Source organism: Diplotaxodon limnothrissa, linkage group LG16 (genome assembly GCF_057381915.1).
Source record: "Diplotaxodon limnothrissa isolate DT_005_m linkage group LG16, D_limnothrissa_male_GT1.1, whole genome shotgun sequence".
Classification (NCBI taxonomy): domain Eukaryota; kingdom Metazoa; phylum Chordata; class Actinopteri; order Cichliformes; family Cichlidae; genus Diplotaxodon; species Diplotaxodon limnothrissa.
Window position 1 is genome coordinate 33,191,770 of NC_140611.1, and position 26,553 is coordinate 33,218,322.

The 26,553-nt window shown below is 45.2% G+C and overlaps 8 protein-coding genes across 13 annotated transcripts in view; all 8 read right to left on the bottom strand.

Moving 5' to 3' along the window:
- Positions 1–26,553, bottom strand: part of LOC146616506 (collagen alpha-3(VI) chain-like) — a 104,409-nt gene that overhangs the window by 46,076 nt on the left and 31,780 nt on the right. The window lies entirely within an intron of this gene.
- On the bottom strand, positions 144–3,321 carry LOC146616515 (collagen alpha-3(VI) chain-like). Of its 2 annotated transcripts, XM_085375182.1 has the most exons (3): positions 1,941–2,463; positions 1,082–1,666; positions 144–827 (listed from the first exon to the last, which is right to left on the bottom strand). In XM_085375182.1, exons 1-3 carry the CDS (start codon positions 2,461–2,463, stop codon positions 211–213), a joined length of 1,725 nt encoding a protein of 574 aa, XP_085231308.1. In that variant the 3' UTR covers positions 144–210. The 2 variants fall into 2 exon arrangements, with proteins under 2 accessions (XP_085231308.1, XP_085231309.1); XM_085375183.1 differs by lacking the exons at positions 144–827; positions 1,082–1,666 and adding an exon at positions 2,799–3,321 and having other exon boundaries at positions 1,900–2,540.
- Positions 3,578–6,629, bottom strand: LOC146616516 (collagen alpha-3(VI) chain-like). Of its 2 annotated transcripts, XM_085375174.1 has the most exons (3): positions 6,107–6,629; positions 5,287–5,886; positions 4,349–5,032 (listed from the first exon to the last, which is right to left on the bottom strand). In XM_085375174.1, the coding sequence occupies exons 1-3, from the start codon at positions 6,627–6,629 to the stop codon at positions 4,416–4,418; spliced, it is 1,740 nt and encodes a 579-aa protein (XP_085231300.1). In that variant the 3' UTR covers positions 4,349–4,415. The 2 variants fall into 2 exon arrangements, with proteins under 2 accessions (XP_085231301.1, XP_085231300.1); XM_085375175.1 differs by lacking the exons at positions 5,287–5,886; positions 6,107–6,629 and adding an exon at positions 3,578–4,218 and having other exon boundaries at positions 4,439–5,204.
- LOC146616517 (collagen alpha-3(VI) chain-like) lies at positions 6,837–9,155 on the bottom strand. The gene is made up of 3 exons (XM_085375184.1): positions 8,633–9,155; positions 7,775–8,359; positions 6,837–7,520 (listed from the first exon to the last, which is right to left on the bottom strand). Exons 1-3 carry the CDS (start codon positions 9,153–9,155, stop codon positions 6,904–6,906), a joined length of 1,725 nt encoding a protein of 574 aa, XP_085231310.1. The 3' UTR covers positions 6,837–6,903.
- LOC146616518 (collagen alpha-3(VI) chain-like) lies at positions 9,363–11,681 on the bottom strand. Its single transcript, XM_085375176.1, has 3 exons — positions 11,159–11,681; positions 10,301–10,900; positions 9,363–10,046 (listed from the first exon to the last, which is right to left on the bottom strand). The coding sequence occupies exons 1-3, from the start codon at positions 11,679–11,681 to the stop codon at positions 9,430–9,432; spliced, it is 1,740 nt and encodes a 579-aa protein (XP_085231302.1). The 3' UTR covers positions 9,363–9,429.
- Positions 11,891–14,208, bottom strand: LOC146616519 (collagen alpha-3(VI) chain-like). Its single transcript, XM_085375178.1, has 3 exons — positions 13,686–14,208; positions 12,828–13,412; positions 11,891–12,573 (listed from the first exon to the last, which is right to left on the bottom strand). Exons 1-3 carry the CDS (start codon positions 14,206–14,208, stop codon positions 11,957–11,959), a joined length of 1,725 nt encoding a protein of 574 aa, XP_085231304.1. The 3' UTR covers positions 11,891–11,956.
- On the bottom strand, positions 14,391–16,734 carry LOC146616520 (collagen alpha-3(VI) chain-like). Its single transcript, XM_085375171.1, has 3 exons — positions 16,212–16,734; positions 15,354–15,953; positions 14,391–15,099 (listed from the first exon to the last, which is right to left on the bottom strand). Exons 1-3 carry the CDS (start codon positions 16,732–16,734, stop codon positions 14,483–14,485), a joined length of 1,740 nt encoding a protein of 579 aa, XP_085231297.1. The 3' UTR covers positions 14,391–14,482.
- On the bottom strand, positions 18,696–21,989 carry LOC146616521 (collagen alpha-3(VI) chain-like). 2 transcript variants are annotated; one of them, XM_085375168.1, is made up of 3 exons: positions 21,224–21,989; positions 20,404–21,003; positions 19,465–20,149 (listed from the first exon to the last, which is right to left on the bottom strand). In XM_085375168.1, exons 1-3 carry the CDS (start codon positions 21,744–21,746, stop codon positions 19,533–19,535), a joined length of 1,740 nt encoding a protein of 579 aa, XP_085231294.1. In that variant the 5' UTR covers positions 21,747–21,989; the 3' UTR covers positions 19,465–19,532. The 2 variants fall into 2 exon arrangements, with proteins under 2 accessions (XP_085231296.1, XP_085231294.1); XM_085375170.1 differs by lacking the exons at positions 20,404–21,003; positions 21,224–21,989 and adding an exon at positions 18,696–19,336 and having other exon boundaries at positions 19,556–20,321.

The window sequence follows — 26,553 nt, forward strand, 5'->3', positions numbered from 1 at the left end:
GCTGTCTGACCACTAAGAGACATGAGATTTACCATATGTTTAACTTGGTCAATCAAATATTTTGCAGCTAAAGAGAAACATCTTGAAATTGAACTCTTTCTTCGCAAGCACAACTATTTTGTAAAAAAAAAAAAAGATCCACTAGCTAACTGAACACAGCAAATCACATTTGGTTTCTTTTCACACTGTTTCCTACCATGATACTGGAGATTACAAAGGAGTCACGTTCTTACCGGTCACTGTTGGTGTCATGGGCGTGGCCCTCACTATCACTTTGCTCATTACAGAAGAGAGCTGTTCTTGGACACTGGGAAGGTCAGTGAACTCGGACACTGACAGAGCATAACTGGGCTCATATGATATTTTCTGCAGCTCTCTAGCATCTGAGGTCCTAGTTCCAATGCCAATCACATAAATGCCTTGCTGTTTGAGAGCTGAGCCTGGGCTATCTACATTATCAAAAGACCTTCCCCCAGTTAGTAAGATCAATATCTGTGGGACACCCTGCAGGCGTCTACTTCCAGAGGAGTTTGTAAAGACGTTGTCTCTGACGTATTGGAGAGCTGCCCCAGTGTTTAGGGGTCTTCCTCCTCTGTGTCTAAGCCCTCTGACCGAGTCCACCACATCCTCCCTTGTGGTATATGTGTTCAGATAGAAATGGACCTCTGGTTCTCTGCTGTACTGGACCACAGAGACATGGTCTTTGTTTTCTCCCACATTGATTTTCTCCACCACTCTCTCTACAAAATCACGCATGGCAGGAAAGCCATTCCTTGTGCCATCAGAACCATCCAGAAGGAATACAATATCTTTTCTGTCACGTGAAGCTGAGAAAAGACAGTAGGACAAAAAAATGAAAACCTTTCACAAAGCTTGTGAGATTATCTTTCACTGGCACACTAATATTTTAACAACACTAGCCTGGCCTACTTCTGTTTTAGAAAGACCACAGCATGCTACCAACTGGTTTGAAATGCACAAAAAACCTATACACACATCACATTCATTTATTTGCTTTTCCTCACTGTAGCTGAAATTAGTAACTTTTGGAGCCAGCAATAGGATGTGTCTGACAACGTACCAATTACGGTTGGTAATTCTGGGGTGACTTCAAAAACTGCAGCTTCCACAGAGGACTCAAGTTGCTGTTGCACTTTGGGTAGGTCAGTAAGTTCAGACACAGATAGAGCATAACTGGGCTCGCCAGTTATGGTCTGAAGTTCTCTGGGGTCAGAGCCTCGGGTTCCAATTGCAATGGTCAAGACACCCAGCTGTTTGAGAGCAGAGGCTGGTTCATCAATACTGTCAAAAGATCTTCCACCAGTGATCAATATTAGGACCTGCGGAACTCCTGAGGACCGCCTGCTTCCGGCAGAGGCCGTGAAGACGTTATCCCTCAAGTACCGGAGAGCTGCTCCAGTGTTGAGGGGTCGTCCGCCTTTGTGCCTCAAACCTCTGACACTGTCAAGGACCTCTCTTTTTGTGGTGTACGTGTTCAGATAGAACTGGACGGCTGGATCGCTGCTGTACTGAACAACCGACACACGGTCTTTGCCATCATCCACACTGAGTGTGTCTACTTGTTTTTGGACAAAGTCTCTCATAGCTGGGAATCCACTTCTAGTAGCATCAGATCCATCCAGCAAAAACACCACATCCCTTCCTGCTGGCTGTCTGACCACTAAGAGACATGAGATTTACCATATGTTTAACTTGGTCAATCAAATATTTTGCAGCTAAAAAGCACCATGGTAAAATTGAACTCTTTCTTTACAACCACAACTATTTTATAAAAAAAACAAGAAACAAAAACGAAAACAGAACAAAAAAAAAAAGGAAAAACAATCCACTGGCTGATTAAACACAGCAAAACCAAATGATTTCTTTTCACACTGTTTCCTACAATGATACTGGACTTTGAAGATGGGTCATGTTCTTACCAGTCACTGTTGGGGTCAAAGGTGTGACCCTCATTGGCACTGTGCTCATTACAGAAGAGAGCTGTTCTTGAACATTGGGAAGGTCAGTGAACTCAGACACAGATACAGCATGACTGGGCTCGCCAGTTATGGTCTGAAGTTCTCTGGGGTCAGAGCCTCGGGTTCCAATTGCAATGGTCAAGACACCCAGCTGTTTGAGAGCAGAGGCTGGTTCATCAATACTGTCAAATGATCTTCCACCAGTGATCAATATTAGGACCTGCGGAACTCCTGATGGCTGCCTGCTTCCGGCAGAGGCTGTGAAGACGTTATCCCTCAAGTACCGGAGAGCTGCTCCAGTGTTGAGGGGTCGTCCGCCTTTGTGCCTCAAACCTCTGACACTGTCAAGGACCTCTCTTTTTGTGGTGTACGTGTTCAGATAGAACTGGACGGCTGGATCGCTGCTGTACTGAACAACCGACACACGGTCTTTGCCATCATCCACGCTGAGTGTGTCTACTTGTTTTTGGACAAAGTCTCTCATAGCTGGGAATCCACTTCTAGTAGCATCAGATCCATCCAGCAAAAACACCACATCCCTTCCTGCTGGCTGTCTGACCACTAAGAGACATGAGATTTACCATATGTTTAACTTGGTCAATCAAATATTTTGCAGCTAAAAAGCACCATGGTAAAATTGAACTCTTTCTTTACAACCACAACTATTTTGTAAAAAAAAAGAAAAAACAAAAACGAAAACAGAACAAAAAAAAAGAAAAAACAATCCACTGGCTGATTAAACACAGCAAAACCAAATGATTTCTTTTCACACTGTTTCCTACAATGATACTGGACTTTGAAGATGGGTCATGTTCTTACCAGTCACTGTTGGGGTCAAAGGTGTGACCCTCATTGGCACTGTGCTCATTACAGAAGAGAGCTGTTCTTGAACATTGGGAAGGTCAGTGAACTCAGACACAGATACAGCATGACTGGGCTCGCCAGTTATGGTCTGAAGTTCTCTGGGGTCAGAGCCTCGGGTTCCAATTGCAATGGTCAAGACACCCAGCTGTTTGAGAGCAGAGGCTGGTTCATCAATACTGTCAAATGATCTTCCACCAGTGATCAATATTAGGACCTGCGGAACTCCTGATGGCTGCCTGCTTCCGGCAGAGGCCGTGAAGACGTTATCCCTCAAGTACCGGAGAGCTGCTCCAGTGTTGAGGGGTCGTCCGCCTTTGTGCCTCAAACCTCTGACACTGTCAAGGACCTCTCTTTTTGTGGTGTACGTGTTCAGATAGAACTGGACGGCTGGATCGCTGCTGTACTGAACAACCGACACACGGTCTTTGCCATCATCCACGCTGAGTGTGTCTACTTGTTTTTGGACAAAGTCTCTCATAGCTGGGAATCCACTTCTAGTAGCATCAGATCCATCCAGCAAAAACACCACATCCCTTCCTGCTGGCTGTCTGACCACTAAGAGACATGAGATTTACCATATGTTTAACTTGGTCAATCAAATATTTTGCAGCTAAAGAGAAACATCTTGAAATTGAACTCTTTCTTCGCAAGCACAACTATTTTGTAAAGAAAAAAACAATCCACTAGCTAACTGAACACAGCAAATCACATTTGGTTTCTTTTCACACTGTTTCCTACAATGATACTGGACTTTGAAGATGGGTCATGTTCTTACCAGTCACTGTTGGGGTCAAAGGTGTGACCCTCATTGGCACTGTGCTCATTACAGAAGAGAGCTGTTCTTGAACATTGGGAAGGTCAGTGAACTCAGACACAGATACAGCATGACTGGGCTCGCCAGTTATGGTCTGAAGTTCTCTGGGGTCAGAGCCTCGGGTTCCAATTGCAATGGTCAAGACACCCAGCTGTTTGAGAGCAGAGGCTGGTTCATCAATACTGTCAAATGATCTTCCACCAGTGATCAATATTAGGACCTGCGGAACTCCTGATGGCTGCCTGCTTCCGGCAGAGGCCGTGAAGACGTTATCCCTCAAGTACCGGAGAGCTGCTCCAGTGTTGAGGGGTCGTCCGCCTTTGTGCCTCAAACCTCTGACACTGTCAAGGACCTCTCTTTTTGTGGTGTACGTGTTCAGATAGAACTGGACGGCTGGATCGCTGCTGTACTGAACAACCGACACACGGTCTTTGCCATCATCCACACTGAGTGTGTCTACTTGTTTTTGGACAAAGTCTCTCATAGCTGGGAATCCACTTCTAGTAGCATCAGATCCATCCAGCAAAAACACCACATCCCTTCCTGCTGGCTGTCTGACCACTAAGAGACATGAGATTTACCATATGTTTAACTTGGTCAATCAAATATTTTGCAGCTAAAGAGAAACATCTTGAAATTGAACTCTTTCTTCGCAAGCACAACTATTTTGTAAAAAAAAAAAAGATCCACTAGCTAACTGAACACAGCAAATCACATTTGGTTTCTTTTCACACTGTTTCCTACCATGATACTGGAGATTACAAAGGAGTCACGTTCTTACCGGTCACTGTTGGTGTCATGGGCGTGGCCCTCACTATCACTTTGCTCATTACAGAAGAGAGCTGTTCTTGGACACTGGGAAGGTCAGTGAACTCGGACACTGACAGAGCATAACTGGGCTCATATGATATTTTCTGCAGCTCTCTAGCATCTGAGGTCCTAGTTCCAATGCCAATCACATAAATGCCTTGCTGTTTGAGAGCTGAGCCTGGGCTATCTACATTATCAAAAGACCTTCCCCCAGTTAGTAAGATCAATATCTGTGGGACACCCTGCAGGCGTCTACTTCCAGAGGAGTTTGTAAAGACGTTGTCTCTGACGTATTGGAGAGCTGCCCCAGTGTTTAGGGGTCTTCCTCCTCTGTGTCTAAGCCCTCTGACCGAGTCCACCACATCCTCCCTTGTGGTATATGTGTTCAGATAGAAATGGACCTCTGGTTCTCTGCTGTACTGGACCACAGAGACATGGTCTTTGTTTTCTCCCACATTGATTTTCTCCACCACTCTCTCTACAAAATCACGCATGGCAGGAAAGCCATTCCTTGTGCCATCAGAACCATCCAGAAGGAATACAATATCTTTTCTGTCACGTGAAGCTGAGAAAAGACAGTAGGACAAAAAAATGAAAACCTTTCACAAAGCTTGTGAGATTATCTTTCACTGGCACACTAATATTTTAACAACACTAGCCTGGCCTACTTCTGTTTTAGAAAGACCACAGCATGCTACCAACTGGTTTGAAATGCACAAAAAACCTATACACACATCACATTCATTTATTTGCTTTTCCTCACTGTAGCTGAAATTAGTAACTTTTGGAGCCAGCAATAGGATGTGTCTGACAACGTACCAATTACGGTTGGTAATTCTGGGGTGACTTCAAAAACTGCAGCTTCCACAGAGGACTCAAGTTGCTGTTGCACTTTGGGTAGGTCAGTAAGTTCAGACACAGATAGAGCATAACTGGGCTCGCCAGTTATGGTCTGAAGTTCTCTGGGGTCAGAGCCTCGGGTTCCAATTGCAATGGTCAAGACACCCAGCTGTTTGAGAGCAGAGGCTGGTTCATCAATACTGTCAAAAGATCTTCCACCAGTGATCAATATTAGGACCTGCGGAACTCCTGAGGACCGCCTGCTTCCGGCAGAGGCCGTGAAGACGTTATCCCTCAAGTACCGGAGAGCTGCTCCAGTGTTGAGGGGTCGTCCGCCTTTGTGCCTCAAACCTCTGACACTGTCAAGGACCTCTCTTTTTGTGGTGTACGTGTTCAGATAGAACTGGACGGCTGGATCGCTGCTGTACTGAACAACCGACACACGGTCTTTGCCATCATCCACACTGAGTGTGTCTACTTGTTTTTGGACAAAGTCTCTCATAGCTGGGAATCCACTTCTAGTAGCATCAGATCCATCCAGCAAAAACACCACATCCCTTCCTGCTGGCTGTCTGACCACTAAGAGACATGAGATTTACCATATGTTTAACTTGGTCAATCAAATATTTTGCAGCTAAAGAGAAACATCTTGAAATTGAACTCTTTCTTCGCAAGCACAACTATTTTGTAAAGAAAAAAACAATCCACTAGCTAACTGAACACAGCAAATCACATTTGGTTTCTTTTCACACTGTTTCCTACAATGATACTGGACTTTGAAGATGGGTCATGTTCTTACCAGTCACTGTTGGGGTCAAAGGTGTGACCCTCATTGGCACTGTGCTCATTACAGAAGAGAGCTGTTCTTGAACATTGGGAAGGTCAGTGAACTCAGACACAGATACAGCATGACTGGGCTCGCCAGTTATGGTCTGAAGTTCTCTGGGGTCAGAGCCTCGGGTTCCAATTGCAATGGTCAAGACACCCAGCTGTTTGAGAGCAGAGGCTGGTTCATCAATACTGTCAAATGATCTTCCACCAGTGATCAATATTAGGACCTGCGGAACTCCTGATGGCTGCCTGCTTCCGGCAGAGGCCGTGAAGACGTTATCCCTCAAGTACCGGAGAGCTGCTCCAGTGTTGAGGGGTCGTCCGCCTTTGTGCCTCAAACCTCTGACACTGTCAAGGACCTCTCTTTTTGTGGTGTACGTGTTCAGATAGAACTGGACGGCTGGATCGCTGCTGTACTGAACAACCGACACACGGTCTTTGCCATCATCCACACTGAGTGTGTCTACTTGTTTTTGGACAAAGTCTCTCATAGCTGGGAATCCACTTCTAGTAGCATCAGATCCATCCAGCAAAAACACCACATCCCTTCCTGCTGGCTGTCTGACCACTAAGAGACATGAGATTTACCATATGTTTAACTTGGTCAATCAAATATTTTGCAGCTAAAGAGAAACATCTTGAAATTGAACTCTTTCTTCGCAAGCACAACTATTTTGTAAAAAAAAAAAAGATCCACTAGCTAACTGAACACAGCAAATCACATTTGGTTTCTTTTCACACTGTTTCCTACCATGATACTGGAGATTACAAAGGAGTCACGTTCTTACCGGTCACTGTTGGTGTCATGGGCGTGGCCCTCACTATCACTTTGCTCATTACAGAAGAGAGCTGTTCTTGGACACTGGGAAGGTCAGTGAACTCGGACACTGACAGAGCATAACTGGGCTCATATGATATTTTCTGCAGCTCTCTAGCATCTGAGGTCCTAGTTCCAATGCCAATCACATAAATGCCTTGCTGTTTGAGAGCTGAGCCTGGGCTATCTACATTATCAAAAGACCTTCCCCCAGTTAGTAAGATCAATATCTGTGGGACACCCTGCAGGCGTCTACTTCCAGAGGAGTTTGTAAAGACGTTGTCTCTGACGTATTGGAGAGCTGCCCCAGTGTTTAGGGGTCTTCCTCCTCTGTGTCTAAGCCCTCTGACCGAGTCCACCACATCCTCCCTTGTGGTATATGTGTTCAGATAGAAATGGACCTCTGGTTCTCTGCTGTACTGGACCACAGAGACATGGTCTTTGTTTTCTCCCACATTGATTTTCTCCACCACTCTCTCTACAAAATCACGCATGGCAGGAAAGCCATTCCTTGTGCCATCAGAACCATCCAGAAGGAATACAATATCTTTTCTGTCACGTGAAGCTGAGAAAAGACAGTAGGACAAAAAAATGAAAACCTTTCACAAAGCTTGTGAGATTATCTTTCACTGGCACACTAATATTTTAACAACACTAGCCTGGCCTACTTCTGTTTTAGAAAGACCACAGCATGCTACCAACTGGTTTGAAATGCACAAAAAACCTATACACACATCACATTCATTTATTTGCTTTTCCTCACTGTAGCTGAAATTAGTAACTTTTGGAGCCAGCAATAGGATGTGTCTGACAACGTACCAATTACGGTTGGTAATTCTGGGGTGACTTCAAAAACTGCAGCTTCCACAGAGGACTCAAGTTGCTGTTGCACTTTGGGTAGGTCAGTAAGTTCAGACACAGATAGAGCATAACTGGGCTCGCCAGTTATGGTCTGAAGTTCTCTGGGGTCAGAGCCTCGGGTTCCAATTGCAATGGTCAAGACACCCAGCTGTTTGAGAGCAGAGGCTGGTTCATCAATACTGTCAAAAGATCTTCCACCAGTGATCAATATTAGGACCTGCGGAACTCCTGAGGACCGCCTGCTTCCGGCAGAGGCCGTGAAGACGTTATCCCTCAAGTACCGGAGAGCTGCTCCAGTGTTGAGGGGTCGTCCGCCTTTGTGCCTCAAACCTCTGACACTGTCAAGGACCTCTCTTTTTGTGGTGTACGTGTTCAGATAGAACTGGACGGCTGGATCGCTGCTGTACTGAACAACCGACACACGGTCTTTGCCATCATCCACACTGAGTGTGTCTACTTGTTTTTGGACAAAGTCTCTCATAGCTGGGAATCCACTTCTAGTAGCATCAGATCCATCCAGCAAAAACACCACATCCCTTCCTGCTGGCTGTCTGACCACTAAGAGACATGAGATTTACCATATGTTTAACTTGGTCAATCAAATATTTTGCAGCTAAAAAGCACCATGGTAAAATTGAACTCTTTCTTTACAACCACAACTATTTTATAAAAAAAACAAGAAACAAAAACGAAAACAGAACAAAAAAAAAAGGAAAAACAATCCACTGGCTGATTAAACACAGCAAAACCAAATGATTTCTTTTCACACTGTTTCCTACAATGATACTGGACTTTGAAGATGGGTCATGTTCTTACCAGTCACTGTTGGGGTCAAAGGTGTGACCCTCATTGGCACTGTGCTCATTACAGAAGAGAGCTGTTCTTGAACATTGGGAAGGTCAGTGAACTCAGACACAGATACAGCATGACTGGGCTCGCCAGTTATGGTCTGAAGTTCTCTGGGGTCAGAGCCTCGGGTTCCAATTGCAATGGTCAAGACACCCAGCTGTTTGAGAGCAGAGGCTGGTTCATCAATACTGTCAAATGATCTTCCACCAGTGATCAATATTAGGACCTGCGGAACTCCTGATGGCTGCCTGCTTCCGGCAGAGGCCGTGAAGACGTTATCCCTCAAGTACCGGAGAGCTGCTCCAGTGTTGAGGGGTCGTCCGCCTTTGTGCCTCAAACCTCTGACACTGTCAAGGACCTCTCTTTTTGTGGTGTACGTGTTCAGATAGAACTGGACGGCTGGATCGCTGCTGTACTGAACAACCGACACACGGTCTTTGCCATCATCCACACTGAGTGTGTCTACTTGTTTTTGGACAAAGTCTCTCATAGCTGGGAATCCACTTCTAGTAGCATCAGATCCATCCAGCAAAAACACCACATCCCTTCCTGCTGGCTGTCTGACCACTAAGAGACATGAGATTTACCATATGTTTAACTTGGTCAATCAAATATTTTGCAGCTAAAGAGAAACATCTTGAAATTGAACTCTTTCTTCGCAAGCACAACTATTTTGTAAAAAAAAAAAAGATCCACTAGCTAACTGAACACAGCAAATCACATTTGGTTTCTTTTCACACTGTTTCCTACCATGATACTGGAGATTACAAAGGAGTCACGTTCTTACCGGTCACTGTTGGTGTCATGGGCGTGGCCCTCACTATCACTTTGCTCATTACAGAAGAGAGCTGTTCTTGGACACTGGGAAGGTCAGTGAACTCGGACACTGACAGAGCATAACTGGGCTCATATGATATTTTCTGCAGCTCTCTAGCATCTGAGGTCCTAGTTCCAATGCCAATCACATAAATGCCTTGCTGTTTGAGAGCTGAGCCTGGGCTATCTACATTATCAAAAGACCTTCCCCCAGTTAGTAAGATCAATATCTGTGGGACACCCTGCAGGCGTCTACTTCCAGAGGAGTTTGTAAAGACGTTGTCTCTGACGTATTGGAGAGCTGCCCCAGTGTTTAGGGGTCTTCCTCCTCTGTGTCTAAGCCCTCTGACCGAGTCCACCACATCCTCCCTTGTGGTATATGTGTTCAGATAGAAATGGACCTCTGGTTCTCTGCTGTACTGGACCACAGAGACATGGTCTTTGTTTTCTCCCACATTGATTTTCTCCACCACTCTCTCTACAAAATCACGCATGGCAGGAAAGCCATTCCTTGTGCCATCAGAACCATCCAGAAGGAATACAATATCTTTTCTGTCACGTGAAGCTGAGAAAAGACAGTAGGACAAAAAAATGAAAACCTTTCACAAAGCTTGTGAGATTATCTTTCACTGGCACACTAATATTTTAACAACACTAGCCTGGCCTACTTCTGTTTTAGAAAGACCACAGCATGCTACCAACTGGTTTGAAATGCACAAAAAACCTATACACACATCACATTCATTTATTTGCTTTTCCTCACTGTAGCTGAAATTAGTAACTTTTGGAGCCAGCAATAGGATGTGTCTGACAACGTACCAATTACGGTTGGTAATTCTGGGGTGACTTCAAAAACTGCAGCTTCCACAGAGGACTCAAGTTGCTGTTGCACTTTGGGTAGGTCAGTAAGTTCAGACACAGATAGAGCATAACTGGGCTCGCCAGTTATGGTCTGAAGTTCTCTGGGGTCAGAGCCTCGGGTTCCAATTGCAATGGTCAAGACACCCAGCTGTTTGAGAGCAGAGGCTGGTTCATCAATACTGTCAAAAGATCTTCCACCAGTGATCAATATTAGGACCTGCGGAACTCCTGAGGACCGCCTGCTTCCGGCAGAGGCCGTGAAGACGTTATCCCTCAAGTACCGGAGAGCTGCTCCAGTGTTGAGGGGTCGTCCGCCTTTGTGCCTCAAACCTCTGACACTGTCAAGGACCTCTCTTTTTGTGGTGTACGTGTTCAGATAGAACTGGACGGCTGGATCGCTGCTGTACTGAACAACCGACACACGGTCTTTGCCATCATCCACACTGAGTGTGTCTACTTGTTTTTGGACAAAGTCTCTCATAGCTGGGAATCCACTTCTAGTAGCATCAGATCCATCCAGCAAAAACACCACATCCCTTCCTGCTGGCTGTCTGACCACTAAGAGACATGAGATTTACCATATGTTTAACTTGGTCAATCAAATATTTTGCAGCTAAAAAGCACCATGGTAAAATTGAACTCTTTCTTTACAACCACAACTATTTTATAAAAAAAACAAGAAACAAAAACGAAAACAGAACAAAAAAAAAAGGAAAAACAATCCACTGGCTGATTAAACACAGCAAAACCAAATGATTTCTTTTCACACTGTTTCCTACAATGATACTGGACTTTGAAGATGGGTCATGTTCTTACCAGTCACTGTTGGGGTCAAAGGTGTGACCCTCATTGGCACTGTGCTCATTACAGAAGAGAGCTGTTCTTGAACATTGGGAAGGTCAGTGAACTCAGACACAGATACAGCATGACTGGGCTCGCCAGTTATGGTCTGAAGTTCTCTGGGGTCAGAGCCTCGGGTTCCAATTGCAATGGTCAAGACACCCAGCTGTTTGAGAGCAGAGGCTGGTTCATCAATACTGTCAAATGATCTTCCACCAGTGATCAATATTAGGACCTGCGGAGCTCCTGAGGACCGCCTGCTTCCGGCAGAGGCCGTGAAGACGTTATCCCTCAAGTACCGGAGAGCTGCTCCAGTGTTGAGGGGTCGTCCGCCTTTGTGCCTCAAACCTCTGACACTGTCAAGGACCTCTCTTTTTGTGGTGTAAGTGTTCAGATAGAACTGGACGGCTGGATCGCTGCTGTACTGAACAACCGACACACGGTCTTTGCCATCATCCACACTGAGTGTGTCTACTTGTTTTTGGACAAAGTCTCTCATAGCTGGGAATCCACTTCTAGTAGCATCAGATCCATCCAGCAAAAACACCACATCCCTTCCTGCTGGCTGTCTGACCACTAAGAGACATGAGATTTACCATATGTTTAACTTGGTCAATCAAATATTTTGCAGCTAAAGAGAAACATCTTGAAATTGAACTCTTTCTTCGCAAGCACAACTATTTTGTAAAAAAAAAAGACAATCCACTAGCTAACTGAACACAGCAAATCACATTTGGTTTCTTTTCACACTGTTTCCTACCATGATACTGGAGATTACAAAGGAGTCACGTTCTTACCGGTCACTGTTGGTGTCATGGGCGTGGCCCTCACTATCACTTTGCTCATTACAGAAGAGAGCTGTTCTTGGACACTGGGAAGGTCAGTGAACTCGGACACTGACAGAGCATAACTGGGCTCATATGATATTTTCTGCAGCTCTCTAGCATCTGAGGTCCTAGTTCCAATGCCAATCACATAAATGCCTTGCTGTTTGAGAGCTGAGCCTGGGCTATCTACATTATCAAAAGACCTTCCCCCAGTTAGTAAGATCAATATCTGTGGGACACCCTGCAGGCGTCTACTTCCAGAGGAGTTTGTAAAGACGTTGTCTCTGACGTATTGGAGAGCTGCCCCAGTGTTTAGGGGTCTTCCTCCTCTGTGTCTAAGCCCTCTGACCGAGTCCACCACATCCTCCCTTGTGGTATATGTGTTCAGATAGAAATGGACCTCTGGTTCTCTGCTGTACTGGACCACAGAGACATGGTCTTTGTTTTCTCCCACATTGATTTTCTCCACCACTCTCTCTACAAAATCACGCATGGCAGGAAAGCCATTCCTTGTGCCATCAGAACCATCCAGAAGGAATACAATATCTTTTCTGTCACGTGAAGCTGAGAAAAGACAGTAGGACAAAAAAATGAAAACCTTTCACAAAGCTTGTGAGATTATCTTTCACTGGCACACTAATATTTTAACAACACTAGCCTGGCCTACTTCTGTTTTAGAAAGACCACAGCATGCTACCAACTGGTTTGAAATGCACAAAAAACCTATACACACATCACATTCATTTATTTGCTTTTCCTCACTGTAGCTAAAATTAATAACTTTTGGAGCAAGCAACAGGATGTGTCTGACAACGTACCAATTACGGTTGGTAATTCTGGGGTGACTTCAAAAACTGCAGCTTCCACAGAGGACTCAAGTTGCTGTTGCACTTTGGGTAGGTCAGTAAGTTCAGACACAGATAGAGCATAACTGGGCTCGCCAGTTATGGTCTGAAGTTCTCTGGGGTCAGAGCCTCGGGTTCCAATTGCAATGGTCAAGACACCCAGCTGTTTGAGAGCAGAGGCTGGTTCATCAATACTGTCAAATGATCTTCCACCAGTGATCAATATTAGGACCTGCGGAACTCCTGATGGCTGCCTGCTTCCGGCAGAGGCTGTGAAGACGTTATCCCTCAAGTACCGGAGAGCTGCTCCAGTGTTGAGGGGTCGTCCGCCTTTGTGCCTCAAACCTCTGACACTGTCAAGGACCTCTCTTTTTGTGGTGTACGTGTTCAGATAGAACTGGACGGCTGGATCGCTGCTGTACTGAACAACCGACACACGGTCTTTGCCATCATCCACGCTGAGTGTGTCTACTTGTTTTTGGACAAAGTCTCTCATAGCTGGGAATCCACTTCTAGTAGCATCAGATCCATCCAGCAAAAACACCACATCCCTTCCTGCTGGCTGTCTGACCACTAAGAGACATGAGATTTACCATATGTTTAACTTGGTCAATCAAATATTTTGCAGCTAAAAAGCACCATGGTAAAATTGAACTCTTTCTTTACAACCACAACTATTTTATAAAAAAAACAAGAAACAAAAACGAAAACAGAACAAAAAAAAAAGGAAAAACAATCCACTGGCTGATTAAACACAGCAAAACCAAATGATTTCTTTTCACACTGTTTCCTACAATGATACTGGACTTTGAAGATGGGTCATGTTCTTACCAGTCACTGTTGGGGTCAAAGGTGTGACCCTCATTGGCACTGTGCTCATTACAGAAGAGAGCTGTTCTTGAACATTGGGAAGGTCAGTGAACTCAGACACAGATACAGCATGACTGGGCTCGCCAGTTATGGTCTGAAGTTCTCTGGGGTCAGAGCCTCGGGTTCCAATTGCAATGGTCAAGACACCCAGCTGTTTGAGAGCAGAGGCTGGTTCATCAATACTGTCAAATGATCTTCCACCAGTGATCAATATTAGGACCTGCGGAACTCCTGATGGCTGCCTGCTTCCGGCAGAGGCCGTGAAGACGTTATCCCTCAAGTACCGGAGAGCTGCTCCAGTGTTGAGGGGTCGTCCGCCTTTGTGCCTCAAACCTCTGACACTGTCAAGGACCTCTCTTTTTGTGGTGTACGTGTTCAGATAGAACTGGATGGCTGGATCGCTGCTGTACTGAACAACCGACACACGGTCTTTGCCATCATCCACACTGAGTGTGTCTACTTGTTTTTGGACAAAGTCTCTCATAGCTGGGAATCCACTTCTAGTAGCATCAGATCCATCCAGCAAAAACACCACATCCCTTCCTGCTGGCTGTCTGACCACTAAGAGACATGAGATTTACCATATGTTTAACTTGGTCAATCAAATATTTTGCAGCTAAAGAGAAACATCTTGAAATTGAACTCTTTCTTCGCAAGCACAACTATTTTGTAAAGAAAAACACAATCCACTAGCTAACTGAACACAGCAAATCACATTTGGTTTCTTTTCACACTGTTTCCTACCATGATACTGGAGATTACAAAGGAGTCACGTTCTTACCGGTCACTGTTGGTGTCATGGGCGTGGCCCTCACTATCACTTTGCTCATTACAGAAGAGAGCTGTTCTTGGACACTGGGAAGGTCAGTGAACTCGGACACTGACAGAGCATAACTGGGCTCATATGATATTTTCTGCAGCTCTCTAGCATCTGAGGTCCTAGTTCCAATGCCAATCACATAAATGCCCTGCTGTTTGAGAGCTGAGGCTGGGCTATCTACATTGTCAAAAGACCTTCCCCCAGTTAGTAAGATCAATATCTGTGGGACACCCTGCAGGCGTCTACTTCCAGAGGAGTTTGTAAAGACGTTGTCTCTGACGTATTGGAGAGCTGCCCCAGTGTTTAGGGGTCTTCCTCCTCTGTGTCTAAGCCCTCTGACCGAGTCCACCACATCCTCCCTTGTGGTATATGTGTTCAGATAGAAATGGACCTCTGGTTCTCTGCTGTACTGGACCACAGAGACATGGTCTTTGTTTTCTCCCACATTGATTTTCTCCACCACTCTCTCTACAAAATCACGCATGGCAGGAAAGCCATTCCTTGTGCCATCAGAACCATCCAGAAGGAATACAATATCTTTTCTGTCACGTGAAGCTGAGAAAAGACAGTAGGACAAAAAAATGAAAACCTTTCACAAAGCTTGTGAGATTATCTTTCACTGGCACACTAATATTTTAACAACACTAGCCTGGCCTACTTCTGTTTTAGAAAGACCACAGCATGCTACCAACTGGTTTGAAATGCACAAAAAACCTATACACACATCACATTCATTTATTTGCTTTTCCTCACTGTAGCTAAAATTAATAACTTTTGGAGCAAGCAACAGGATGTGTCTGACAACGTACCAATTACGGTTGGTAATTCTGGGGTGACTTCAAAAACTGCAGCTTCCACAGAGGACTCAAGTTGCTGTTGCACTTTGGGTAGGTCAGTAAGTTCAGACACAGATAGAGCATAACTGGGCTCGCCAGTTATGGTCTGAAGTTCTCTGGGGTCAGAGCCTCGGGTTCCAATTGCAATGGTCAAGACACCCAGCTGTTTGAGAGCAGAGGCTGGTTCATCAATACTGTCAAATGATCTTCCACCAGTGATCAATATTAGGACCTGCGGAACTCCTGAGGGCCGCCTGCTTCCGGCAGAGGCCGTGAAGACGTTATCCCTCAAGTACCGGAGAGCTGCTCCAGTGTTGAGGGGTCGTCCGCCTTTGTGCCTCAAACCTCTGACACTGTCAAGGACCTCTCTTTTTGTGGTGTACGTGTTCAGATAGAACTGGACGGCTGGATCGCTGCTGTACTGAACAACCGACACACGGTCTTTGCCATCATCCACACTGAGTGTGTCTACTTGTTTTTGGACAAAGTCTCTCATAGCTGGGAATCCACTTCTAGTAGCATCAGATCCATCCAGCAAAAACACCACATCCCTTCCTGCTGGCTGTCTGACCACTAAGAGACATGAGATTTACCATATGTTTAACTTGGTCAATCAAATATTTTGCAGCTAAAAAGCACCATGGTAAAAGTGAACTCTTTCTTTACAACCACAACTATTTTATAAAAAAAACAAAAAACGAAAACGAAAACAGAACAAAAAAAAAAGGAAAAACAATCCACTGGCTGATTAAACACAGCAAAACCAAATGATTTCTTTTCACACTGTTTCCTACAATGATACTGGACTTTGAAGATGGGTCATGTTCTTACCAGTTACTGTTGGGGTCAAAGGTGTGACCCTCATTGGCACTGTGCTCATTACAGAAGAGAGCTGTTCTTGAACATTGGGAAGGTCAGTGAACTCAGACACAGATACAGCATGACTGGGCTCGCCAGTTATGGTCTGAAGTTCTCTGGGGTCAGAGCCTCGGGTTCCAATTGCAATGGTCAAGACAGCCAGCTGTTTGAGAGCAGAGGCTGGTTCATCAATACTGTCAAATGATCTTCCACCAGTGATCAATATTAGGACCTGCGGAACTCCTGATGGCCGCCTGCTTCCGGCAGAGGCCGTGAAGACGTTATCCCTCAAGTACCGGAGAGCTGCTCCAGTGTTGAGGGGTCGTCCGCCTTTGTGCCTCAAACCTCTGACACTGTCAAGGACCTCTCTTTTTGTGGTGTACGTGTTCAGATAGAACTGGATGGCTGGATCGCTGCTGTACTGAACAACCGACACACGGTCTTTGCCATCATCCACACTGAGTGTGTCTACTTGTTTTTGGACAAAGTCTCTCATAGCTGGGAATCCACTTCTAGTAGCATCAGATCCATCCAGCAAAAACACCACATCCCTTCCTGCTGGCTGTCTGACCACTAAGAGACATGAGATTTACCATATGTTTAACTTGGTCAATCAAATATTTTGCAGCTAAAGAGAAACATCTTGAAATTGAACTCTTTCTTCGCAAGCACAACTATTTAAAAAAAAAAACACAATCCACTAGCTAACTGAACACAGCAAATCACATTTGGTTTCTTTTCACACTGTTTCCTACCATGATACTGGAGATTACAAAGGAGTCACGTTCTTACCGGTCACTGTTGGTGTCATGGGCGTGGCCCTCACTATCACTTTGCTCATTACAGAAGAGAGCTGTTCTTGGACACTGGGAAGGTCAGTGAACTCGGACACTGACAGAGCATAACTGGGCTCATATGATATTTTCTGCAGCTCTCTAGCATCTGAGGTCCTAGTTCCAATGCCAATCACATAAATGCCTTGCTGTTTGAGAGCTGAGGCTGGGCTATCTACATTGTCAAAAGACCTTCCCCCAGTTAGTAAGATCAATATCTGTGGGACACCCTGCAGGCGTCTACTTCCAGAGGAGTTTGTAAAGCCGTTGTCTCTGACGTATTGGAGAGCTGCCCCAGTGTTTAGGGGTCTTCCTCCTCTGTGTCTAAGCCCTCTGACCGAGTCCACCACATCCTCCCTTGTGGTATATGTGTTCAGATAGAAATGGACCTCTGGTTCTCTGCTGTACTGGACCACAGAGACATGGTCTTTGTTTTCTCCCACATTGATTTTCTCCACCATTCTCTCTACAAAATCACGCATGGCAGGAAAGCCATTCCTTGTGCCATCAGAACCATCCAGAAGGAATACAATATCTTTTCTGTCACGTGAAGCTGAGAAAAGACAGTAGGACAAAAAAATGAAAACCTTTCACAAAGCTTGTGAGATTATCTTTCACTGGCACACTAATATTTTAACAACACTAGCCTGGCCTACTTCTGTTTTAGAAAGACCACAGCATGCTACCAACTGGTTTGAAATGCACAAAAAACCTATACACACATCACATTCATTTATTTGCTTTTCCTCACTGTAGCTAAAATTAATAACTTTTGGAGCAAGCAACAGGATGTGTCTGACAACGTACCAATTACGGTTGGTAATTCTGGGGTGACTTCAAAAACTGCAGCTTCCACAGAGGACTCAAGTTGCTGTTGCACTTTGGGTAGGTCAGTAAGTTCAGACACAGATAGAGCATAACTGGGCTCGCCAGTTATGGTCTGAAGTTCTCTGGGGTCAGAGCCTCGGGTTCCAATTGCAATGGTCAAGACACCCAGCTGTTTGAGAGCAGAGGCTGGTTCATCAATACTGTCAAATGATCTTCCACCAGTGATCAATATTAGGACCTGCGGAACTCCTGAGGGCCGCCTGCTTCCGGCAGAGGCCGTGAAGACGTTATCCCTCAAGTACCGGAGAGCTGCTCCAGTGTTGAGGGGTCGTCCGCCTTTGTGCCTCAAACCTCTGACACTGTCAAGGACCTCTCTTTTTGTGGTGTACGTGTTCAGATAGAACTGGACGGCTGGATCGCTGCTGTACTGAACAACCGACACACGGTCTTTGCCATCATCCACACTGAGTGTGTCTACTTGTTTTTGGACAAAGTCTCTCATAGCTGGGAATCCACTTCTAGTAGCATCAGATCCATCCAGCAAAAACACCACATCCCTTCCTGCTGGCTGTCTGACCACTAAGAGACATGAGATTTACCATATGTTTAACTTGGTCAATCAAATATTTTGCAGCTAAAAAGCACCATGGTAAAAGTGAACTCTTTCTTTACAACCACAACTATTTTATAAAAAAAACAAAAAACAAAAACAAAAACAGAACAAAAAAAAAAGGAAAAACAATCCACTGGCTGATTAAACACAGCAAAACCAAATGATTTCTTTTCACACTGTTTCCTACAATGATACTGGACTTTGAAGATGGGTCATGTTCTTACCAGTTACTGTTGGGGTCAAAGGTGTGACCCTCATTGGCACTGTGCTCATTACAGAAGAGAGCTGTTCTTGAACATTGGGAAGGTCAGTGAACTCAGACACAGATACAGCATGACTGGGCTCGCCAGTTATGGTCTGAAGTTCTCTGGGGTCAGAGCCTCGGGTTCCAATTGCAATGGTCAAGACACCCAGCTGTTTGAGAGCAGAGGCTGGTTCATCAATACTGTCAAATGATCTTCCACCAGTGATCAATATTAGGACCTGCGGAACTCCTGATGGCCGCCTGCTTCCGGCAGAGGCCGTGAAGACGTTATCCCTCAAGTACCGGAGAGCTGCTCCAGTGTTGAGGGGTCGTCCGCCTTTGTGCCTCAAACCTCTGACACTGTCAAGGACCTCTCTTTTTGTGGTGTACGTGTTCAGATAGAACTGGATGGCTGGATCGCTGCTGTACTGAACAACCGACACACGGTCTTTGCCATCATCCACACTGAGTGTGTCTACTTGTTTTTGGACAAAGTCTCTCATAGCTGGGAATCCACTTCTAGTAGCATCAGATCCATCCAGCAAAAACACCACATCCCTTCCTGCTGGCTGTCTGACCACTAAGAGACATGAGATTTACCATATGTTTAACTTGGTCAATCAAATATTTTGCAGCTAAAGAGAAACATCTTGAAATTGAACTCTTTCTTCGCAAGCACAACTATTTAAAAAAAAAAACACAATCCACTAGCTAACTGAACACAGCAAATCACATTTGGTTTCTTTTCACACTGTTTCCTACCATGATACTGGAGATTACAAAGGAGTCACGTTCTTACCGGTCACTGTTGGTGTCATGGGCGTGGCCCTCACTATCACTTTGCTCATTACAGAAGAGAGCTGTTCTTGGACACTGGGAAGGTCAGTGAACTCGGACACTGACAGAGCATAACTGGGCTCATATGATATTTTCTGCAGCTCTCTAGCATCTGAGGTCCTAGTTCCAATGCCAATCACATAAATGCCCTGCTGTTTGAGAGCTGAGGCTGGGCTATCTACATTGTCAAAAGACCTTCCCCCAGTTAGTAAGATCAATATCTGTGGGACACCCTGCAGGCGTCTACTTCCAGAGGAGTTTGTAAAGACGTTGTCTCTGACGTATTGGAGAGCTGCCCCAGTGTTTAGGGGTCTTCCTCCTCTGTGTCTAAGCCCTCTGACCGAGTCCACCACATCCTCCCTTGTGGTATATGTGTTCAGATAGAAATGGACCTCTGGTTCTCTGCTGTACTGGACCACAGAGACATGGTCTTTGTTTTCTCCCACATTGATTTTCTCCACCATTCTCTCTACAAAATCACGCATGGCAGGAAAGCCATTCCTTGTGCCATCAGAACCATCCAGAAGGAATACAATATCTTTTCTGTCACGTGAAGCTGAGAAAAGACAGTAGGACAAAAAAATGAAAACCTTTCACAAAGCTTGTGAGATTATCTTTCACTGGCACACTAATATTTTAACAACACTAGCCTGGCCTACTTCTGTTTTAGAAAGACCACAGCATGCTACCAACTGGTTTGAAATGCACAAAAAACCTATACACACATCACATTCATTTATTTGCTTTTCCTCACTGTAGCTAAAATTAATAACTTTTGGAGCAAGCAACAGGATGTGTCTGACAACGTACCAATTACGGTTGGTAATTCTGGGGTGACTTCAAAAACTGCAGCTTCCACAGAGGACTCAAGTTGCTGTTGCACTTTGGGTAGGTCAGTAAGTTCAGACACAGATAGAGCATAACTGGGCTCGCCAGTTATGGTCTGAAGTTCTCTGGGGTCAGAGCCTCGGGTTCCAATTGCAATGGTCAAGACACCCAGCTGTTTGAGAGCAGAGGCTGGTTCATCAATACTGTCAAATGATCTTCCACCAGTGATCAATATTAGGACCTGCGGAACTCCTGAGGGCTGCCTGCTTCCGGCAGAGGCCGTGAAGACGTTATCCCTCAAGTACCGGAGAGCTGCTCCAGTGTTGAGGGGTCGTCCGCCTTTGTGCCTCAAACCTCTGACACTGTCAAGGACCTCTCTTTTTGTGGTGTACGTGTTCAGATAGAACTGGACGGCTGGATCGCTGCTGTACTGAACAACCGACACACGGTCTTTGCCATCATCCACACTGAGTGTGTCTACTTGTTTTTGGACAAAGTCTCTCATAGCTGGGAATCCACTTCTAGTAGCATCAGATCCATCCAGCAAAAACACCACATCCCTTCCTGCTGGCTGTCTGACCACTAAGAGACATGAGATTTACCATATGTTTAACTTGGTCAATCAAATATTTTGCAGCTAAAGAGAAACATCTTGAAATTGAACTCTTTCTTCGCAAGCACAACTATTTTGTAAAGAAAAAAACAATCCACTAGCTAACTGAACACAGCAAATCACATTTGGTTTCTTTTCACACTGTTTCCTACCATGATACTGGAGATTACAAAGGAGTCACGTTCTTACCGGTCACTGTTGGTGTCATGGGCGTGGCCCTCACTATCACTTTGCTCATTACAGAAGAGAGCTGTTCTTGGACACTGGGAAGGTCAGTGAACTCGGACACTGACAGAGCATAACTGGGCTCATATGATATTTTCTGCAGCTCTCTAGCATCTGAGGTCCTAGTTCCAATGCCAATCACATAAATGCCCTGCTGTTTGAGAGCTGAGGCTGGGCTATCTACATTGTCAAAAGACCTTCCCCCAGTTAGTAAGATCAATATCTGTGGGACACCCTGCAGGCGTCTACTTCCAGAGGAGTTTGTAAAGACGTTGTCTCTGACGTATTGGAGAGCTGCCCCAGTGTTTAGGGGTCTTCCTCCTCTGTGTCTAAGCCCTCTGACCGAGTCCACCACATCCTCCCTTGTGGTATATGTGTTCAGATAGAAATGGACCTCTGGTTCTCTGCTGTACTGGACCACAGAGACATGGTCTTTGTTTTCTCCCACATTGATTTTCTCCACCATTCTCTCTACAAAATCACGCATGGCAGGAAAGCCATTCCTTGTGCCATCAGAACCATCCAGAAGGAATACAATATCTTTTCTGTCACGTGAAGCTGAGAAAAGACAGTAGGACAAAAAAATGAAAACCTTTCACAAAGCTTGTGAGATTATCTTTCACTGGCACACTAATATTTTAACAACACTAGCCTGGCCTACTTCTGTTTTAGAAAGACCACAGCATGCTACCAACTGGTTTGAAATGCACAAAAAACCTATACACACATCACATTCATTTATTTGCTTTTCCTCACTGTAGCTAAAATTAATAACTTTTGGAGCAAGCAACAGGATGTGTCTGACAACGTACCAATTACGGTTGGTAATTCTGGGGTGACTTCAAAAACTGCAGCTTCCACAGAGGACTCAAGTTGCTGTTGCACTTTGGGTAGGTCAGTAAGTTCAGACACAGATAGAGCATAACTGGGCTCGCCAGTTATGGTCTGAAGTTCTCTGGGGTCAGAGCCTCGGGTTCCAATTGCAATGGTCAAGACACCCAGCTGTTTGAGAGCAGAGGCTGGTTCATCAATACTGTCAAATGATCTTCCACCAGTGATCAATATTAGGACCTGCGGAACTCCTGAGGGCCGCCTGCTTCCGGCAGAGGCCGTGAAGACGTTATCCCTCAAGTACCGGAGAGCTGCTCCAGTGTTGAGGGGTCGTCCGCCTTTGTGCCTCAAACCTCTGACACTGTCAAGGACCTCTCTTTTTGTGGTGTACGTGTTCAGATAGAACTGGACGGCTGGATCGCTGCTGTACTGAACAACCGACACACGGTCTTTGCCATCATCCACACTGAGTGTGTCTACTTGTTTTTGGACAAAGTCTCTCATAGCTGGGAATCCACTTCTAGTAGCATCAGATCCATCCAGCAAAAACACCACATCCCTTCCTGCTGGCTGTCTGACCACTAAGAGACATGAGATTTACCATATGTTTAACTTGGTCAATCAAATATTTTGCAGCTAAAAAGCACCATGGTAAAAGTGAACTCTTTCTTTACAACCACAACTATTTTATAAAAAAAACAAAAAACAAAAACAAAAACAGAACAAAAAAAAAAGGAAAAACAATCCACTGGCTGATTAAACACAGCAAAACCAAATGATTTCTTTTCACACTGTTTCCTACAATGATACTGGACTTTGAAGATGGGTCATGTTCTTACCAGTTACTGTTGGGGTCAAAGGTGTGACCCTCATTGGCACTGTGCTCATTACAGAAGAGAGCTGTTCTTGAACATTGGGAAGGTCAGTGAACTCAGACACAGATACAGCATGACTGGGCTCGCCAGTTATGGTCTGAAGTTCTCTGGGGTCAGAGCCTCGGGTTCCAATTGCAATGGTCAAGACACCCAGCTGTTTGAGAGCAGAGGCTGGTTCATCAATACTGTCAAATGATCTTCCACCAGTGATCAATATTAGGACCTGCGGAACTCCTGATGGCCGCCTGCTTCCGGCAGAGGCCGTGAAGACGTTATCCCTCAAGTACCGGAGAGCTGCTCCAGTGTTGAGGGGTCGTCCGCCTTTGTGCCTCAAACCTCTGACACTGTCAAGGACCTCTCTTTTTGTGGTGTACGTGTTCAGATAGAACTGGATGGCTGGATCGCTGCTGTACTGAACAACCGACACACGGTCTTTGCCATCATCCACACTGAGTGTGTCTACTTGTTTTTGGACAAAGTCTCTCATAGCTGGGAATCCACTTCTAGTAGCATCAGATCCATCCAGCAAAAACACCACATCCCTTCCTGCTGGCTGTCTGACCACTAAGAGACATGAGATTTACCATATGTTTAACTTGGTCAATCAAATATTTTGCAGCTAAAGAGAAACATCTTGAAATTGAACTCTTTCTTCGCAAGCACAACTATTTAAAAAAAAAACACAATCCACTAGCTAACTGAACACAGCAAATCACATTTGGTTTCTTTTCACACTGTTTCCTACCATGATACTGGAGATTACAAAGGAGTCACGTTCTTACCGGTCACTGTTGGTGTCATGGGCGTGGCCCTCACTATCACTTTGCTCATTACAGAAGAGAGCTGTTCTTGGACACTGGGAAGGTCAGTGAACTCGGACACTGACAGAGCATAACTGGGCTCATATGATATTTTCTGCAGCTCTCTAGCATCTGAGGTCCTAGTTCCAATGCCAATCACATAAATGCCCTGCTGTTTGAGAGCTGAGGCTGGGCTATCTACATTGTCAAAAGACCTTCCCCCAGTTAGTAAGATCAATATCTGTGGGACACCCTGCAGGCGTCTACTTCCAGAGGAGTTTGTAAAGACGTTGTCTCTGACGTATTGGAGAGCTGCCCCAGTGTTTAGGGGTCTTCCTCCTCTGTGTCTAAGCCCTCTGACCGAGTCCACCACATCCTCCCTTGTGGTATATGTGTTCAGATAGAAATGGACCTCTGGTTCTCTGCTGTACTGGACCACAGAGACATGGTCTTTGTTTTCTCCCACATTGATTTTCTCCACCATTCTCTCTACAAAATCACGCATGGCAGGAAAGCCATTCCTTGTGCCATCAGAACCATCCAGAAGGAATACAATATCTTTTCTGTCACGTGAAGCTGAGAAAAGACAGTAGGACAAAAAAATGAAAACCTTTCACAAAGCTTGTGAGATTATCTTTCACTGGCACACTAATATTTTAACAACACTAGCCTGGCCTACTTCTGTTTTAGAAAGACCACAGCATGCTACCAACTGGTTTGAAATGCACAAAAAACCTATACACACATCACATTCATTTATTTGCTTTTCCTCACTGTAGCTAAAATTAATAACTTTTGGAGCAAGCAACAGGATGTGTCTGACAACGTACCAATTACGGTTGGTAATTCTGGGGTGACTTCAAAAACTGCAGCTTCCACAGAGGACTCAAGTTGCTGTTGCACTTTGGGTAGGTCAGTAAGTTCAGACACAGATAGAGCATAACTGGGCTCGCCAGTTATGGTCTGAAGTTCTCTGGGGTCAGAGCCTCGGGTTCCAATTGCAATGGTCAAGACACCCAGCTGTTTGAGAGCAGAGGCTGGTTCATCAATACTGTCAAATGATCTTCCACCAGTGATCAATATTAGGACCTGCGGAACTCCTGAGGGCCGCCTGCTTCCGGCAGAGGCCGTGAAGACGTTATCCCTCAAGTACCGGAGAGCTGCTCCAGTGTTGAGGGGTCGTCCGCCTTTGTGCCTCAAACCTCTGACACTGTCAAGGACCTCTCTTTTTGTGGTGTACGTGTTCAGATAGAACTGGACGGCTGGATCGCTGCTGTACTGAACAACCGACACACGGTCTTTGCCATCATCCACACTGAGTGTGTCTACTTGTTTTTGGACAAAGTCTCTCATAGCTGGGAATCCACTTCTAGTAGCATCAGATCCATCCAGCAAAAACACCACATCCCTTCCTGCTGGCTGTCTGACCACTAAGAGACATGAGATTTACCATATGTTTAACTTGGTCAATCAAATATTTTGCAGCTAAAGAGAAACATCTTGAAATTGAACTCTTTCTTCGCAAGCACAACTATTTTGTAAAGAAAAAAACAATCCACTAGCTAACTGAACACAGCAAATCACATTTGGTTTCTTTTCACACTGTTTCCTACCATGATACTGGAGATTACAAAGGAGTCACGTTCTTACCGGTCACTGTTGGTGTCATGGGCGTGGCCCTCACTATCACTTTGCTCATTACAGAAGAGAGCTGTTCTTGGACACTGGGAAGGTCAGTGAACTCGGACACTGACAGAGCATAACTGGGCTCATATGATATTTTCTGCAGCTCTCTAGCATCTGAGGTCCTAGTTCCAATGCCAATCACATAAATGCCCTGCTGTTTGAGAGCTGAGGCTGGGCTATCTACATTGTCAAAAGACCTTCCCCCAGTTAGTAAGATCAATATCTGTGGGACACCCTGCAGGCGTCTACTTCCAGAGGAGTTTGTAAAGACGTTGTCTCTGACGTATTGGAGAGCTGCCCCAGTGTTTAGGGGTCTTCCTCCTCTGTGTCTAAGCCCTCTGACCGAGTCCACCACATCCTCCCTTGTGGTATATGTGTTCAGATAGAAATGGACCTCTGGTTCTCTGCTGTACTGGACCACAGAGACATGGTCTTTGTTTTCTCCCACATTGATTTTCTCCACCATTCTCTCTACAAAATCACGCATGGCAGGAAAGCCATTCCTTGTGCCATCAGAACCATCCAGAAGGAATACAATATCTTTTCTGTCACGTGAAGCTGAGAAAAGACAGTAGGACAAAAAAATGAAAACCTTTCACAAAGCTTGTGAGATTATCTTTCACTGGCACACTAATATTTTAACAACACTAGCCTGGCCTACTTCTGTTTTAGAAAGACCACAGCATGCTACCAACTGGTTTGAAATGCACAAAAAACCTATACACACATCACATTCATTTATTTGCTTTTCCTCACTGTAGCTAAAATTAATAACTTTTGGAGCAAGCAACAGGATGTGTCTGACAACGTACCAATTACGGTTGGTAATTCTGGGGTGACTTCAAAAACTGCAGCTTCCACAGAGGACTCAAGTTGCTGTTGCACTTTGGGTAGGTCAGTAAGTTCAGACACAGATAGAGCATAACTGGGCTCGCCAGTTATGGTCTGAAGTTCTCTGGGGTCAGAGCCTCGGGTTCCAATTGCAATGGTCAAGACACCCAGCTGTTTGAGAGCAGAGGCTGGTTCATCAATACTGTCAAATGATCTTCCACCAGTGATCAATATTAGGACCTGCGGAACTCCTGAGGGCCGCCTGCTTCCG

Coding starts and splice junctions, on each gene's coding strand:
- LOC146616516 (XM_085375174.1), bottom strand. CDS start 6,629: ATGAGAGACTTTGTCCAAAAACAAGTAGACACACTCAGTGTGGATGAT. Junction 5,887..6,106: donor TTTGACCCCAACAGTGACTG/GTAAGAACATGA, acceptor CATGTCTCTTAG/TGGTCAGACAGCCAGCAGGA. Junction 5,033..5,286: donor AGAATTACCAACCGTAATTG/GTACGTTGTCAG, acceptor GTCTTTTCTCAG/CTTCACGTGACAGAAAAGAT.
- LOC146616518 (XM_085375176.1), bottom strand. CDS start 11,681: ATGAGAGACTTTGTCCAAAAACAAGTAGACACACTCAGTGTGGATGAT. Junction 10,901..11,158: donor TTTGACCCCAACAGTGACTG/GTAAGAACATGA, acceptor CATGTCTCTTAG/TGGTCAGACAGCCAGCAGGA. Junction 10,047..10,300: donor AGAATTACCAACCGTAATTG/GTACGTTGTCAG, acceptor GTCTTTTCTCAG/CTTCACGTGACAGAAAAGAT.
- LOC146616515 (XM_085375182.1), bottom strand. CDS start 2,463: ATGAGAGACTTTGTCCAAAAACAAGTAGACACACTCAGCGTGGATGAT. Junction 1,667..1,940: donor TTTGACCCCAACAGTGACTG/GTAAGAACATGA, acceptor TCAGACAGCCAG/CAGGAAGGGATGTGGTGTTT. Junction 828..1,081: donor AGAATTACCAACCGTAATTG/GTACGTTGTCAG, acceptor GTCTTTTCTCAG/CTTCACGTGACAGAAAAGAT.
- LOC146616520 (XM_085375171.1), bottom strand. CDS start 16,734: ATGAGAGACTTTGTCCAAAAACAAGTAGACACACTCAGTGTGGATGAT. Junction 15,954..16,211: donor TTTGACCCCAACAGTAACTG/GTAAGAACATGA, acceptor CATGTCTCTTAG/TGGTCAGACAGCCAGCAGGA. Junction 15,100..15,353: donor AGAATTACCAACCGTAATTG/GTACGTTGTCAG, acceptor GTCTTTTCTCAG/CTTCACGTGACAGAAAAGAT.
- LOC146616517 (XM_085375184.1), bottom strand. CDS start 9,155: ATGAGAGACTTTGTCCAAAAACAAGTAGACACACTCAGTGTGGATGAT. Junction 8,360..8,632: donor TTTGACCCCAACAGTGACTG/GTAAGAACATGA, acceptor TCAGACAGCCAG/CAGGAAGGGATGTGGTGTTT. Junction 7,521..7,774: donor AGAATTACCAACCGTAATTG/GTACGTTGTCAG, acceptor GTCTTTTCTCAG/CTTCACGTGACAGAAAAGAT.
- LOC146616521 (XM_085375168.1), bottom strand. CDS start 21,746: ATGCGTGATTTTGTAGAGAGAATGGTGGAGAAAATCAATGTGGGAGAA. Junction 21,004..21,223: donor CATGACACCAACAGTGACCG/GTAAGAACGTGA, acceptor CATGTCTCTTAG/TGGTCAGACAGCCAGCAGGA. Junction 20,150..20,403: donor AGAATTACCAACCGTAATTG/GTACGTTGTCAG, acceptor GTCTTTTCTCAG/CTTCACGTGACAGAAAAGAT.
- LOC146616519 (XM_085375178.1), bottom strand. CDS start 14,208: ATGAGAGACTTTGTCCAAAAACAAGTAGACACACTCAGTGTGGATGAT. Junction 13,413..13,685: donor TTTGACCCCAACAGTGACTG/GTAAGAACATGA, acceptor TCAGACAGCCAG/CAGGAAGGGATGTGGTGTTT. Junction 12,574..12,827: donor AGAATTACCAACCGTAATTG/GTACGTTGTCAG, acceptor GTCTTTTCTCAG/CTTCACGTGACAGAAAAGAT.